The sequence below is a fragment of the Paramormyrops kingsleyae genome, chromosome 1 (assembly GCF_048594095.1).
Source record: "Paramormyrops kingsleyae isolate MSU_618 chromosome 1, PKINGS_0.4, whole genome shotgun sequence".
Lineage (NCBI taxonomy): Eukaryota > Metazoa > Chordata > Actinopteri > Osteoglossiformes > Mormyridae > Paramormyrops > Paramormyrops kingsleyae.
In genome coordinates this window covers 7,634,163-7,648,771 of record NC_132797.1, presented here as the reverse complement: position 1 = coordinate 7,648,771, position 14,609 = coordinate 7,634,163, and the positions used below count along the sequence as shown (strand labels likewise).

At 53.6% G+C, this 14,609-nt stretch overlaps 1 protein-coding gene across 2 annotated transcripts; it reads right to left on the bottom strand.

The window, feature by feature from the left end:
• Window positions 1-1,505: 1,505 nt before the first annotated feature.
• On the bottom strand, window positions 1,506-14,609 carry eea1 (early endosome antigen 1). 2 transcript variants are annotated; one of them, XM_023808953.2, is made up of 28 exons: window positions 14,417-14,609; window positions 12,532-12,606; window positions 12,149-12,261; window positions 11,048-11,102; window positions 10,764-10,829; window positions 10,387-10,426; window positions 9,993-10,097; window positions 9,780-9,901; window positions 9,048-9,203; window positions 7,858-7,953; window positions 6,870-7,208; window positions 6,475-6,624; window positions 6,243-6,362; window positions 5,874-6,077; window positions 5,555-5,755; window positions 5,249-5,362; window positions 4,972-5,127; window positions 4,720-4,859; window positions 4,243-4,573; window positions 4,023-4,124; window positions 3,485-3,862; window positions 3,183-3,368; window positions 2,956-3,087; window positions 2,533-2,718; window positions 2,199-2,437; window positions 1,962-2,082; window positions 1,773-1,871; window positions 1,506-1,660 (listed from the first exon to the last, which is right to left on the bottom strand). In XM_023808953.2, the coding sequence occupies exons 1-28, from the start codon at window positions 14,438-14,440 to the stop codon at window positions 1,538-1,540; spliced, it is 4,173 nt and encodes a 1,390-aa protein (XP_023664721.2). In that variant the 5' UTR covers window positions 14,441-14,609; the 3' UTR covers window positions 1,506-1,537. The 2 variants fall into 2 exon arrangements, with proteins under 2 accessions (XP_023664721.2, XP_023664722.2); XM_023808954.2 differs by lacking the exons at window positions 12,532-12,606; window positions 14,417-14,609 and having other exon boundaries at window positions 10,768-10,829; window positions 12,149-12,233.

The following is a 14,609-nucleotide window of genomic DNA, read 5'->3' as shown; positions in this document are numbered from 1 at the left end:
TTAAATTTGCGGTCACTTTTTTTTTTTAATATCTTACATTAATAGATGTCCTTTTTGTACAGAAATTAAAGCAATTACACTTTTCTTTCCACAATATTAAACATTGGTTGCAGGTGACTTAAAAAGGTAATGCAGACGCGTGTTAAGACGTGGGGTGGCCAGGCGTACGGCCTCGGCCTCGGGGCAGGAGGCCTTGGCACCAGCAGGGGTTCTGCCCCCGAGGGCAGGAGGCAGGCTCTGAGTGGCCAGCACCACTGCGCTGGGGGTGATCTGTGAAATCAGCTTCGGCGTTCCCCTCCTGCTACAGTGGTCCGTGTGGGCGTTGGGGCCAGACCAGGTGGTCTAAGGGGCGCTGGAGGAAATCGAACTCCAGGTTCCCTCAGCCACAGCATGGACAGGCTTAGACCTCACGATGCTCCCAGCCGACCCAGTAAATTACTCTCCAGGGGGCTGGGACACCTCACGGGCCTGAGGAGTGCATGGAAACACCGCTGTGTTTGCAACACCATTAAAATGCTTAACCGGAAACCATAAGGTTTGAGGTGCGCTGCATTCCCAATGTAGCTCTGGGACAACCAATGGCATGGCCAGCAGCACTCATGTGACCTGGCCGATCATGCCTGCTTAGTACACCAGTTCCAGCAACGTAAGATCACTGCCTTCCTGAGGAGGCCAAACCGTGTCCATGGCAAAGGAGTATACTTTGTTCAGACAAGCAGCAAAATTTCAAACCAGTTAAATCCCAGTCCCTGTGCTCCGCACAACACATCCCCCCGACCTGTTTGCAGCAAAATGGAAAATTCCATAAAAATACAACTGTTCCGGCAAGCCCGTTCTGCAGACGAATCACCGTGTTTCATAAAAATACTGAACCATCTTAAAACATTGGCCTTTTGAGCCTCAGTTGCAGGAGAGCTCCTGCACAGGCAGGAAACTGCGTGCATGTGTGTGTGTGTGTGTCTGTGTGTGTGTGTGTGTACACATAACAGGCCTGAAAAGAAAGAACATCATCTTTGGTTCTTAAGTAAATAACGGCTGCCTATGCCTTCCCCCTGAACGTCTGATCAGACGGCAGGAGTTCCCTTAACGCAGCTCCTCGCATCACCTTCCCTGTCGCAGAATCTCTCTGAATTAGAAATGCACGGCTTTTTAATGCGGCCACTTTTTAATCGCCTACTGAGTTTCCCCAGACAAAAAAAAAAAACTGTAGCGTAGCATTATCATGGCAGATGTACGTCATGGCAGTGTGGACGGACAGAGTCCCGTTCGGAGTAAAAGGCACTATACAGATCAGATCGGACACTCTGACACTCCCACCGCAAACCTCCTCTGTGCCCCCCTGTGACACAGGGCTGGAAGTACCTCTCGGAGTCCTGCGATCTGCTGCCAACCTGTTGGGCAGAGACAGCCGCAGCGCCCTCGTGCTAATGAGAGTGAGAGGAGTTGCCTAAGAACATACGAGTGTGAAGTGTGGTGGACTGGGTGCGGGGGTGGGTGGGGGGGGACTGACAGGGGGGTGTCGGGGGGAGGGGGGCTGTCAGCCCTGCAGCTCCTCAAAGCAGATGTCGCACACACGCACTGGCTTCTTAGACGATGGCGTCAGCGCGTTGCGGGACGAGCACTCCGCACAGAAGATGTTTCCACAGTGCCGGCAGTGATGCTGGGGACAGGACAGGACAGACAGCCGGGGGGAGGGAAGTCAGACGGAATGTTCCGGAAACTCAAATGGAACGCGCTGGCTGGGAGCCAGGCCACAGGGGGGGAGGACTCACCTTCCTGACGGTCACGGAAAAGCCCTTCCCACAGGCCATGCAGTTCTGTACCTCATGGTCCTCCGTCCACTTCCGGGTCAGCGACTGCGACTGTTTAATCTATGGCCAGAGGGGAACAGGCTTTGCTGTTGCTGACCTGCAGGGCTGCACCGCCCCCCTCCCCCCCCAGCCTCTGACTGCTAAGCCGACCTGTAAAGACTGGTTCTCCCTTCCCAACTCCTGCATGGCAGCGGTGGTGTCATCCAGCTTGTGACGCATCTCCACCACCTTGGCCTGCAACTTCTCCAGCTCCCCCTCACCCTTTAGACACCTGGAGGGGGGGGGGTGCGGGGGGTAGAATCAAATCGCCGGTTTTACTGCACAGAGTTTACATTTGATTAGCCCTAACTGCCCGTGAGCGAGGTGTCCCAGCCCGCAGCGGCCCACCTCTCCAGCAGAGCACGGCGCTCGTCTTGGTTGTTCTGCACAGTGGCCTCCAACACGGCGATGTCGCCCCGCAGTTCGTCCGTCTGCTTCTCCAGCTCACCGACACGCCGCTGGCTGCTCTGCCACTCGCGTTTCAGCGTCGACATGTTTTCGTTCAGCGCCGCGATCTGCAGCGCCTGCTTGGACTCCACCTCCTCATGGCGCTTCGTCAGCTCCACCTTCGCCTTCTGCTCTACCGCCTGGACACCAACGCCAGGGAGGACAGGGGTCAGACCTACGGGCCCCCCGCATGCACACAGGATCACACAGGGGGGCGACACAGGGGACAAACTACCAGCTGGCCCTCCATCTTGTCCCTCTCCGTTTTCATCTCCTGCTTCTGCTGCTGGATGCTGCCCCGCGTGGCCTGGTGCGCCTGTTTTTCCTTCTCCAGCACTGCCTGCTGGCTCTCCACCCACCCCTGCATCTCCAGTTTCTGCTGGATCAGAAGCTGTTTGGCCTCCCGCAGCTCCGAGACCTCCTGGACCATGGCACAACATGTGTCAGCCACAGCATGACCACAGGAGAGGCACTCAATATTCACAGCATCCGACTTCCACACATCATCAGGCTCTGTTTTCATTGGTCAGAGATCTCTCATTACATCACTGGACTCCATTCTGACTAGCCAGGGAAGTTTCCCTATATTACCATTGTGTTCCTATTGGTCAAACTTCTCTCTCGTCCCTTAGATACAAAGGAGAATGCCCAGACTGACCTTCTCCCAGCGTTCTCCGCTGGTCTTCAGGTCCGTGCTGATCTGCTTCACATTCTTCTCCAGTCGGCTCTTGACCTCACTCAGCTCTTCAACCTTGGCCCTTTCCTTGTCCAGCTCCTGCCTCGTGGCCGCCTGGTGACAGTCACCCACGGTGGCACGCGTCAGATGGGCAGGGTGTCAAGCGCGCGGCTAGGTGGGCAGCACCTGACAGCGCAAGGCCGACTGACCTGCTGCTGCTGCAGCTTCTCCAGCACCTCCCCCTGCTGCGTGATCTTCTCGTGCCTCTTGGCCACCTCCTGCTCCAGCGACTTGCGGGCAGCGACCAGCTCCTGGATCTGCTCTTCTTGCCGGGTCAGCTGGTTCTGACTGGACAGCAGCTCCTCCTGGGCCAAAGCCATCTTGTCCTGAGAGGCCTGCAACAATCCAACAAGGCAACCTCTTCAACAGGGCCGTGGATATCCTGCAGAACCACAGTCTTCCTATCCAGCACCGACCCAGGGGAGCTCCGATCGGCACCCCGCGCTCCCACCTTCAGGTCCTGCTGCAGGGCCAGCAGCTCAGACTCCTTGCCGTAGCAGTCGGACTGCAGCTGCGCCAGGCTCTCCTTCACGCTCTCGTGGCTCCTCTGCAGCTCCGCCTTGTGGCTCCTCTCTGCCTCCAGGGCCTGGCTCACGGCGGCCTGCTGCTCTTTCATTCTCGCCTCCTGCTCCCGCTGCCGGGTGTGCTGCTCCTTGAGCTCGGCCAACCGGCTCTCCGCACCCTGCACCTCCTGACGCAGGGAGGCCTGGTTGCTCTTCAGGTCCTCCCGCAGCTTCTGCACAGATGCCTCCTCCTGCTTCAGAGTGGCCTGGGTCTGCGCCAGCTGCGCAGTCAGGGCAGCCAACTGTGCCTTCAGCCCTTTCTCTGCCTGGAGGACGATAACGGTGATCACTAGACGGAAAGTATTCTACCAGAGATAAGATCAAAGGTGGCTGCATGATAAGAATGTAGGCCAATACACAGAGTTAACCGTCAATGTAACAAACCACAGCTCAGGGTCCCCCACGGTGCCTCAACCCCCACCTCACCTCCTCCTTCTGCTGCAGCCGACCCTTGACCTCTGCCACTTCCTTGGCCACAGCCTCCATCTTCCTCTGCAGCTCAGCCCTGCTCTGCTGGTGTGACTTCCCCTGCAGGCAGACGTGCGTCAACTACTGCTGCTGACACAGGCAGTCTCAGACCCTGGTTGCATCACTGGATCACTGGCCCCGTACCACACACCCTGACTTAACCCATGCAGAAGCCCACCTGCTCCTCCAGAGCAGCCTTGGCACTCTTCTTCTCAGAGTCCAGCTGTGCCTGGACCTCCGTCAGTGCCTGGGTAGCCTTGTTCAGGCTATCCTTGGTGGTGGACAGCTCCTTAGCCAGGGCATCCTGCTCCTGCCTGGCCTTCTGCAGGCTGCTGGCCAGGCCCTGGGCTTTCTTCTCCAGCTCCAGCTTCTGTGTCTGCATCTCCTGGGTCAGCCGGTCAAGCCCCTGCTGCAGGACGGTCTTCTCCCCCTCTCGCTGCTGCGACTGCTGCCGCGAGGACTCCAAAGCAGTGCCTGTCCTCTTCAGGTCCTCCTGCAGCGTCGAGACCCTGTGGGACAGTGGCAGGAAGCCTGGGATGAGGGTGGTGTGCTCACAATGGGGACAGAGTATGATGGAGAAAATGGGGGCGAGACACCAGGGAATGTAGACAGGGACAGTGACCAGTCCATCAGGACACAGACAGCATGTACACACCTCTCCTTCTCCACAGCTAGCAGTTGACCAAGCTCTTTGATTTTCCCATCAGCCTCGGTGCTATGTTGCTGGAGCTGCTGCAGGCTTGACTGGGCCTGATCTCGGGCCACCTGTAGTTCGTGCACCTCAGCATCCAGTTTCTACGGAGACAGTTGTGTATCACTCAGGGGGCGGGGTTCTTCAGTGTGATTCTCTCCTTTTGACTGCCACGTTCCCCTTGGTCCACCGGGGTTGCCCATGAAGGACACCGACCTTGATGCGACCCTCAAGCTGCTCTGTGCTCTGCTCTGATGTTAGCAGCTTGTCTCGGCTCTCCTTCAGGTTGGTCTCTAGCTGTCCACACTGCTCCTGCTTCTGCTGCAGCCGAGTCTTGAGCTCCTCCACCTGGGCTTGACTCTTCAGAACCTCCTGCACAGAAAGTCAATGGCCGAGCTACCCAAATAACCCCATGGCAGAGCAAGAACAAACCAAAATCCCAAAACAACCGCTTATCAACAAACCGGGACCTTGCTTGGTGTATTGGCCTCACCTGCTGCTTATCCTGCAAAGCATGCTGGGCTGTCTCCAAGTGGTTTTGCAGGTCTGCTCTCTGAGCACTTTTGGAAGCCTCGGCGGACAGCAGCAGCTCAATCTTGGCCTTCAGCTGCGAGAAAACCAAAACCAGATAATGGTCCAGCTGGACTGGCGCTAACAAGACGGCACTGGAGAGATGCAAGACTTCCTAATTAGCATGCTTGTTAGATTGCAGGTTATATACACCTTCCATGACAGTAAGTGTAAGACAGAGATCACACCTATGCTGTGGTGTATGTGAGCAGCTCTGGGGGAGCAGTACCTGAGTGTCCATCTGGGCCAGCCTCTCCTTGGTCTCACTCAGCTGGGCGGACAGCTCCGTGTTGGATCTCTCCAGCGCCAAGCAGCGGTCTTGCGCCGTGCGCAGGTGGGTCTTCTGCTCCTGCACTTTCTCATGGAGATTCTCCTGGGCCTGCTTGTGACTCTCCGACTGGTTCTTCAGCTTGTCTGTCAGCTGCGTGACCTAAAGTGTTTAGACCAAATCTGGCTGAACGGGTAGTCTGGTTTGGCGCATCACAAAGGTGTCAAACAAATATCAGGATTCTCCGAGTGACCATCCCCCCTGCCTCTCTCAGCCTCACCTGCTCCTGTAGAGCATGGTTCTTCTCCTGCAGCTGGTTGAGAACAGCCGCCTCACCCTCCCCAGCCTGGATCTTGGCACACAGGTCCTCCCGCTCAGCCTCCAGCTGACCCACGCTGTCCTTGCTCTTCTGCAGAAGTGCTTCCAGGTTCTGGATCTTCTGGTCTTTGTCTCCAATCTGGCGCAACACCTGCTCCAGGTCATTCTGGAAGACGAAATGTAATTTCACTAACCAGTCAGTCTCCCCTGATTGACTCCACCAAACACTCAGGGAGCAACTACCCATGGTGTAGAACCCTCCAGAACCCTCCTGCTGCATTTCTGTTTGGAAATCCCAAATCATACTGGACATACCAACATCAACCAGTACCTGTGCCTCCCTCAGCTTCCCCGTGGTGGTCTGTTGAAGGTTCTGGGCCTCCTGGTGCTGCTGCCTTGCCTTCTCCAGTTGGTGCTGCAGGTCCGCAGACTTGCTGTCAACCTCCTTCACCTAAGGGGGTTACATCAGCGGCAGGTCAGCACCAGCTCAGAAGACATCTGACAAAGCAGCAGAAGTCTTCAATCCACACAGAAATGTCAAAGCTGAATTTAATCCGTCTTACCTTCTCTTCGGCCCGGGACAGTTTGAGCTGCAAATCGGCTACTTGCTGCTCTCGATCCTTCAGCTTCTCCCCAGACAGCTGCCTCTGCTCCTTCAGCCGGCCTTGGACCTCCCCCAGCTGCCTCTCTGCCTCCAGCAGCCGGCTATGTAGCTACGAAAGGAGTAGCCTTTAGCATGCCCACTGGGCAGTGGGCCTTAGCATCCTTAGCGTGTTCCTCCCCATTTAGCACCCTATTTGAACCCTTTTACCCCCATACTTTGATCAGGATAAAAGTTTGGATACTTAGATACAGAGCTATCATGTTGCTATGAAAACTGGACCCGAGCTGAATGCAGACACAGAAGTCAGTGCTGCAGTGATGCAATATCACCTGCGCTGGCTTGGACACGGCCCACCTGCTTGATCTCACTCTGCTGCTGCAGATTCTGCTGCTCGCGCTCGTCCTTCTGTTGCTGCAGCTGCTTGTTTTCCACCTTCTGCTGCTGATGCTGCACCTCCAACTCGGCCAGCTCCTGCCTGAGCCGGCTGCCCGCCTGGCCCTTCTCTCCTGCCTCAGTCTGCGCTCTCTGCAGCGCGGCCTGCGATGCCTGGGTTTGCGCCTGGGCCTGCTGAAGCTCTAGCTCGCCCTGCTGCAGGCTGGCCTGCGCCGCCTTCCTGGCGGAGCGCTCGCCGCCCAGGCTCTCCTCAATCTCCCGGCACTCCTGCTCCTTGTGGGTCAGCTTCTGCGACAGGCTCTGTGAGCGCGAGTGGACACATCAGTGGTCACATGACCAACTCTTCACATAACACCATAGCTGCCAGCAAGAAGGACATGAGTTTCCATAAACAAACATCAGCACAATCTTCTCAGTTTCTCCAAAGTCCATAACATCCCTGAAACAAGTCCAGAGCAGCTACCTGGAGGTATAATGGGGGGGGGGGGGGGGGGGGGTTCCAGGACACTGCATTCGCTAACCCTGGGGTCTCCAACTCCAGTCCTGGAGAGCTACTATCCAGTAGGTTTTCTATCCTACCCGGCATCTGATGAGCCACACCTGCTCCTGGTATTTACCTGAGAACAGGTGTGGCTCATCAGAAGCCGGGTAGGATAGAAAACCTACTGGACGGTAGCTCTCCAGGACCGGAGTTGGAGACCCCTGCTCTAACCCCATCGCATTCACCCAGGAAATGACAAGCCCCTAAATGCCCACTTCAGTTCACAGTAATGCAGTCTATATCACTATGAGACTGGGCAGGTCTTGGCCAAACTCCTAAGGCAATATGGATAATCTGCATCAGACACTGGCTTCACAGGAACGAGGTTGCCTCAGCTTGCTCCACATTCCCAGGCATCCATCCATTAGTGTGTGTGTGCGTGTGCTTGTGCGTGTGCATGCGGGGTACCTGACTCTGCTGCTGTAGCTGGTGGATCTGCTGGGTGTACACCGCTGCCTCTTGGGGCCCCTTCTCCAGCTCCGCACGCAGCTGTGAGATGGTCGTCTGCAACACATGCGTCAGGTAAACCCACACAGAGCTGCAATGTTCACACACATGCAAATTCCCACTTGTCTGCTGGACACCCACACATCTACGACTCCACTGTAGCTGACAGACAGACTGAGAGACAAACAGACTCGCAGTGAGAGGGGGGGGGGGGGGGGGGGGATGATGTCCCAGGTGCCAGGGACCTGGCATGTGTATGACACTGTATTCATCACACCAGCATGCTGACTGCAGCTGTGTCTTAACAGCTGAAGAAAAACACACACAGACACAAACACACACACACATGCCCCCCCATCCTGACACAGTGAAGGCCCCCTTTGTCCTGCTTTTGGTACAGGCTCAGTGAGAAACACAGTACTGCAGAGAGGGGTCTGTACATCAGTAAGACCTAAGAGTCCAGTGGGCTTTGGTGCCAAGATGAGAGAGAGAGAGAGAGAGTGAGAGAGTGAGAGAGTGAGAGAGAGAGAGAGAGAGAGAGAGAGAAATGCAACATTTACCCCCAGATCATGAACCTTCCAGAGGAGAGCAAAGAAAAGGGCCAGCAGGACACAGAGAGACACACACAGACGCCATGAGAGAGAGCAGCTGAACGGACGTGTTAGCCAGAGCATGTTAAGCAAAGCGCAGGCAACAGAGGACAGGTTAGTGGACAGGGGACTGTGGTAACACTGGGCACTGGTGACACCTCAGACAGAGCACCCCGGGGGGCCTGGGGGGCACAATAAGGCTCACCCCTCTTTAATGGAAAGCAGTCATTCAAAGGCTTTTAAAGAACTAAAGAACAAAAGTGTATAAAGATCTAATGAGCATTTTTAGCATAATTCAGATTTTTTTCAAAATTTCCATCATGAACAGCAATACCCAAGAGGGAAGATATAAGCTTATTTTGTAGCTTAGTTTGTCAACACAACTTGATTTCTTTAAAGAAATAATAAAAAAAAAACGATATTGCAGAAAAGGACTCCTCAAAAGCCTTTAGAAGGGGTCAGCATAAACCAGAGCGGAGCGCCACCTGCAGGGCATTCAGCCTGGCAGGGCCATGTCCTCAAGGCCACCCACAGTGGCCAGTGAAACCAGTAAGGCGTTACCTGGGAAGCGCTGTGGTCGGCCTGCAGCTGCGCAAACTGCCTCTTGAGCCTCTCTGACTCCTCCTCGCGCTCCCGGGTCATGTTGTCCATGAGGGTCTGCACCTGGATCAGCTCCCTTTTCAGGACGGCCACGTCCTCCACGCCGGGCCGCTGCAGCTGCGGGGCAAGGAGCGGCACAGGTCCAAACGACCGTATGGAAACCACACTCACATACGTATGGCCCTCACTGACTGCGTACAGCTGAGCACGCCCCAACACAGCCCACCCTCATCCCCACTGCATCTCCTTCTTATAACATCACTTTATTTACTTATCACCACTTAAACTGCACTATCTAGCAACGTCTTGCCTCTAATTGCAGTGCCGTTTCTCCTACCGTTTCCCCACGCAACTGTCCCCTTTTCTGCAACTGTGGCATCAGAATTTCATCATGTTCCTTTGACACCACGTGACAATAAAGCTTCAGTCACACCTGAATAAGCGGAGACCCAGAAAGCTACAGACACAGGTGCAGCTACACACTCAGCCGGGTCACCATTAACACCCATGCGACTAAATGGTCCTAAAAATGCGGCCCATAACCCTGTCAGCAAAACACTGGAAGGAGACGACCGGGGACGACCTCCCGCACTGCACGCCGCACTGCACGCCGCACTGCACGCCGCACTGCACGCCGCACTGCACGCCGCACTGCACGCCGCACTGCACGCCGCACTGTAACAAAGCTCCTACCAGCTCTGTGTGCAGGTTCTCCTTCTCCTGCTTCTCCCGCTGCAGGTCCTGGGCGAGCCGGGCCTCCTGCTGCTCCGCTGCTTCCCGTAGGCTCTTCTCCTCATCGTAGCGGGACTTGACGTCTGCCGGTTCACAGCACGGGTCACGCTCCTGGCCCGGCGCTCTCTCACTAATGCACGCTCACACACACGCCCCCCGGAGGTTGACACCTGCCTACTATCTCAGTGGCCAGCTGGGCAGCCTTCTGCTCGAACAGATCCTTCATCTGCCTGATGTTGAACTTCTCGGTCTCGGCCTCGTGAAGCTTCATCTCCAGTTCTGCAAACAGCATGCCCACATCAGCATGAACCCGTCCCATGATGTTCTCCACCCTAAACACCCACAAGATCAGCACCATAAACACACGTCGGGCCCATGGATGTCTCCAGTCTCGCAACACAGACCCCCTGCAGTGCTGAACGCGCTTGTCTCACCCAATTAGTGCCACTGCATTTTACCCATTAGCAGCCGAACCTCACTGCTGACCCGTGAACTGTTACCGTGGCGCCTGTTGCCATGGCCCCATGTTGCCAACACAAAACACTAAAGCGTAAAAGTCAAAATTTACCCGATTCATCAATGCTGGCTTGGCCATCGTTCTGCACGTTCTAGGAGGGAAAAGAAACACTTTGATAGAATAAAACAGATTCTCACAGAGACGTGTTGGTGAATCAGTGCGGGGGATATCAGATCTGTGTGTTAACGAGCTCCACCAGTCAAAATGATGGACAGGAGCTACAGAAACTCGTTTAAATACAAATACAGCTAATCCTCAGATGTATTAAAGGCTAAGCTGATTTAAGTACAACTGACCAGATCTTCAACAGCAAACAAGCTCTGCCCAAAACTGATGGCACCAACATAAATGAGGAACAGCAGAGTGGATATTTTTATTTGCTTCTCTGCATCCACAAAGCTGGCGATGGAGTAATTAAGAGGAATTACTTGCTTCAGCTGCCCTTGAACCTTGTCCAGCTCTTTCTTCAGCTCTCCAGAAAACCATCTCTCTTCCTGGATGACAGGGGGAGGGAACAGTTAATGCCGCGCTCCACTAACCAGGGAAATGGGTGTGAGCCGGGAGGAGCTGCAGTCGTGGCAAGTCCATAATCATCGGGCAAAGGTGAACAACCGACAGCTCAGTGCCAGACAAACCCCTGAGTTCATCGCCCCGAGCGCCGAGCCTGGATTCAGTGTGGCTTAGGTGGGGGGGGGGGCATTTCAAACACTACCTTGAGTGAGGTGTGGAGGTCCTGCACTTCCTGTCTCAGCAAAGCAAGATCCTCCCTGTGAGGACAGGACAGAGAACGATTCAGACGTTTTACAGATATCTCTATCTGTGCCCGGGCAATAAATCCAGTATTCGAACCATGTGTCTCATTCTCGACAGGGAGAGAAAACCCAGCACCCCCAAACCCAGACTGTGCCAACATTCAGGAGTGACAGCAGGGGACAGCGATGATGCGGGAGAGCCTGTCTAAAGGCTGGTTCATACTTCTCTGACGCGTTTGATGTCATTGTGCACCTCTGCGGATGAAAGCCTGCTGTATTCCAAGTTTGTGTCCGTGCAGCATCGTATGCGCAGCTCTGGACGCGCGTGATCGATTTGCTAACGTAAACATTGAATACCAACATGGATGCTTTTGACGAGCGTTTGGGTTCGTTTGCAAACCCTACAGACTGATAACAAGGTAATAAAACTGTTACATACATGTAAATGCATGTGTATGAGAGTGCAGGCTTGAACTGAAACCTTGAATTGAAAATCTAACACCAGCTGACTAAAGTTGGCAAACCTGTGAGCTGGTTCTCTGTATTTGTAAAACATGGAGAAACAGACACAAACCTGTGGTACGCCTGCAAGGAATATCAGAATAATAATTGATATGATTATTATTGATATTAATAATAAATAATTATAATAATTAAATAAATATAACCCGGCTTGAACAGAGAACTAACATTCTCGTGTATGCAGACGCAAGTGTGTCGCTTGTGTGAAGAAGTATGAACCAACCTTAACTGTTAGCATGTGGGAGGCAGCATCCAAATCAGGAACATTTAGTGTTAGCCTGCAACATAACTGAAACTTATCCAGGGTTAGCATGCAGAAGGTGCTGTCTAGCTGAGCTACATCCAGCGTTAGCATGCAGGTGGCACTGCTCACTGAAGGTTTGCTCAGTGTTTACACAGTACAAACCCATCTGATGCAGCTTTATTTGTATGCAGCGAGTACTCCTTGATTACGCTATATACAGTGTTAATATGCCATACACGGAGGGCACTGTTGGATTGAGCGTTTGATGCGGTTTTGTCCTCTGGGTGGCGCTTACCTAGCAGGCCCCTGGCTTGGCATCTGATCCCCCACCTCGTGGAACAGCTCATAGTGCTTGAACAGCTCCTCAGCTGAGTTGTGAGACTTCATGCACTGGGGGCAGATGAAGCCCTTCAGGAAAAAACAGACACATGTCCATGTGAAACCTGCAGACAAGCATAAACCCCAAACAACAAACCAGCAGCCGCATTCTCTTCCACATCAACCATTATCAAGGAGGGCCAATTCATCCCGGTCTAATTAATTCAATGTCAGGTGCAAAACAGCTCCCTTGAGAGGCAGGTGGAAGCTTTTGGCACAAACTGCCACAATACGCAGTACCTATGTGACATGCCAATACAAGGAGAGGGCGAGAACCGCTGAACCGGACGCGCCACTTACCTCGGAGGACTCACTGTTGACGTCAGCGGCCTGCTGGTCAGCATCCGCACCCTGGGAGCTGCCTTTCCCAGGCGTCTACAGGAAAGTTGGAATAGGGGACGGTCAGTCAAAAAAAGTAAAGGCTTTTTGTCATTACCTGGGGCACCTCATAACAGGTGGGGGCCCAATCTCAGCCCTGATAAGCTGCAGTCACTGATCCTGTGAACCACTCTAAACTACCCATTTCACAAAAAACAGCTTCAACTGTTTACTAGTGGCAGGCTGGGCTATGGATTGTGGTGACTAACTTTCATGTTTGAAAACACACAGATCAGGGTGTCATCAGGGCGTCCGGTCAACTAAAGCTAATGCTAACATCACTTCCACCTATACGTAATGCAGCCATGCTGAGGTGCAGACCCAGCTACCTTTGACATCAGGCTGAAGCATAACGCTCAACCCCCAGCCCACGTACTACCTCCTGCAGCCACAGGAGAGTGCCAGTGTGACGGGGCCATGTCCTTGATCTATGGTCAGCCATTATCACCAGATGTCACCCACCAAAAATACTACTGAGCCACTGTAAGAGATGAAATCCAAAAGCCAAACACACTCTTTAACACTGCTGAGCCTTGGCTCCATTCCATGCGAAACCATTTCCAAGTTTCCAATACAGATGATGTGATTTTGGCAGCATGCTTGCGTGACAGAGGGGGTGATTAATGGAGAAGTAACAGTCTGATCATGTGAGTACAGTGTGGGTGTGGGGGGGGAATGACCCTACACAGAGTGGGAGTGGTACCACATATATGGGATACTGACAGGGTGAGGTCAGGACAGGCAGCAATGACCAGCAGTGGCATGCAGCATAAAATCTCCACACAGCAGTGGCACCCAACAGGGGGCGACATTTGAAAGAAGCAGGGAAAGAGACCAATAGTCATCCTTAGGTGAAGTTTTTTTTTTTTTTAAGTGACCACAGACAAGTCTTGTGGCAGTGATTAAAGACAGATCAGTGCAGTCTGGGGCAGTCACTACAAATTCAGACTTGACAATTTTCTCAGAAATAATATCATTATTAAAGTGGAATGCTAAATGAGAGAGTAAGACATCACAAACCAGTGGAAATACATATGGTTTGTTCATACGGGCCGACACTATCTGAACCACACTACGCTTGTTTCGTGTCATTCAAAAATATTTCAGCGTATGTGAGACATACGCACACAAAGACTTAATGAACCTTTGCCAAACGCTTCAAAATCACGTCTCGGCGATACAAGAGGACCGGAGGCTGACCGAAAAATACTGGTTTCCCCAGTCATGTAATCACACCCAAACCTGCATTTTGCGCTTATCCGTTTTAGGCTCGAATCGGAGTGATATTTACAGCCCATAGCTGGGAGGGTACAAGGGCCATACAGCAGCCCACAGTTGTGCGGAGAGCTAGACAGCAGCGGGGACGTCCGCTTTTCCCGTCATCACATGACCCAAATTGCATCACCAGCCAGTTAGCCTCATTGGGAGAAAACAAATACATATACAGGGTAATATTCCGCTATAGCTACATGCTACTGATTCTGCAGCCTGTCTGCACAGCCGCGCGGGAGTCCCAGGCGCACGGGCCTCGAGACGGCGGCGGCGGCGGCGGCAGCAGCAGGAACGCCCACACGCTAACGCAGTTAGCCAGACGGCTAACCCAACGTGTCAGCAAGCCAACGGGAGAGGGAAGCTGGACGTCAAGCGGCCCCGGGTACCGGGCGCATAAGTAGGACACTGCCCGTTTTTAAATTCCCGGTGATCTCAGTCCTCCAACTCCCGGTCCCCGGGCTTCGAGGCGAGGAAGGGCAGAGGCGCCGGTGTCAACAAAAACGGCGGCTGCTATTCCCGGCCCATAACGCCTTACCATCTGCAATATCCGTCTGAACATGGCGTCGCGCCGTCTTTATGTGTCCACCAAAATCTAAAAAATACTATTTAAAAAAAAAAAGGAAAGGAAAAGTAAAGTTTATTCCACAATACTCTTCCCTAGCACACCTGACCAAGCCTGCTTGGTTCTGACAGTCTCCGTAAGCGAGCGTAAAACCGGGGCGGGATTG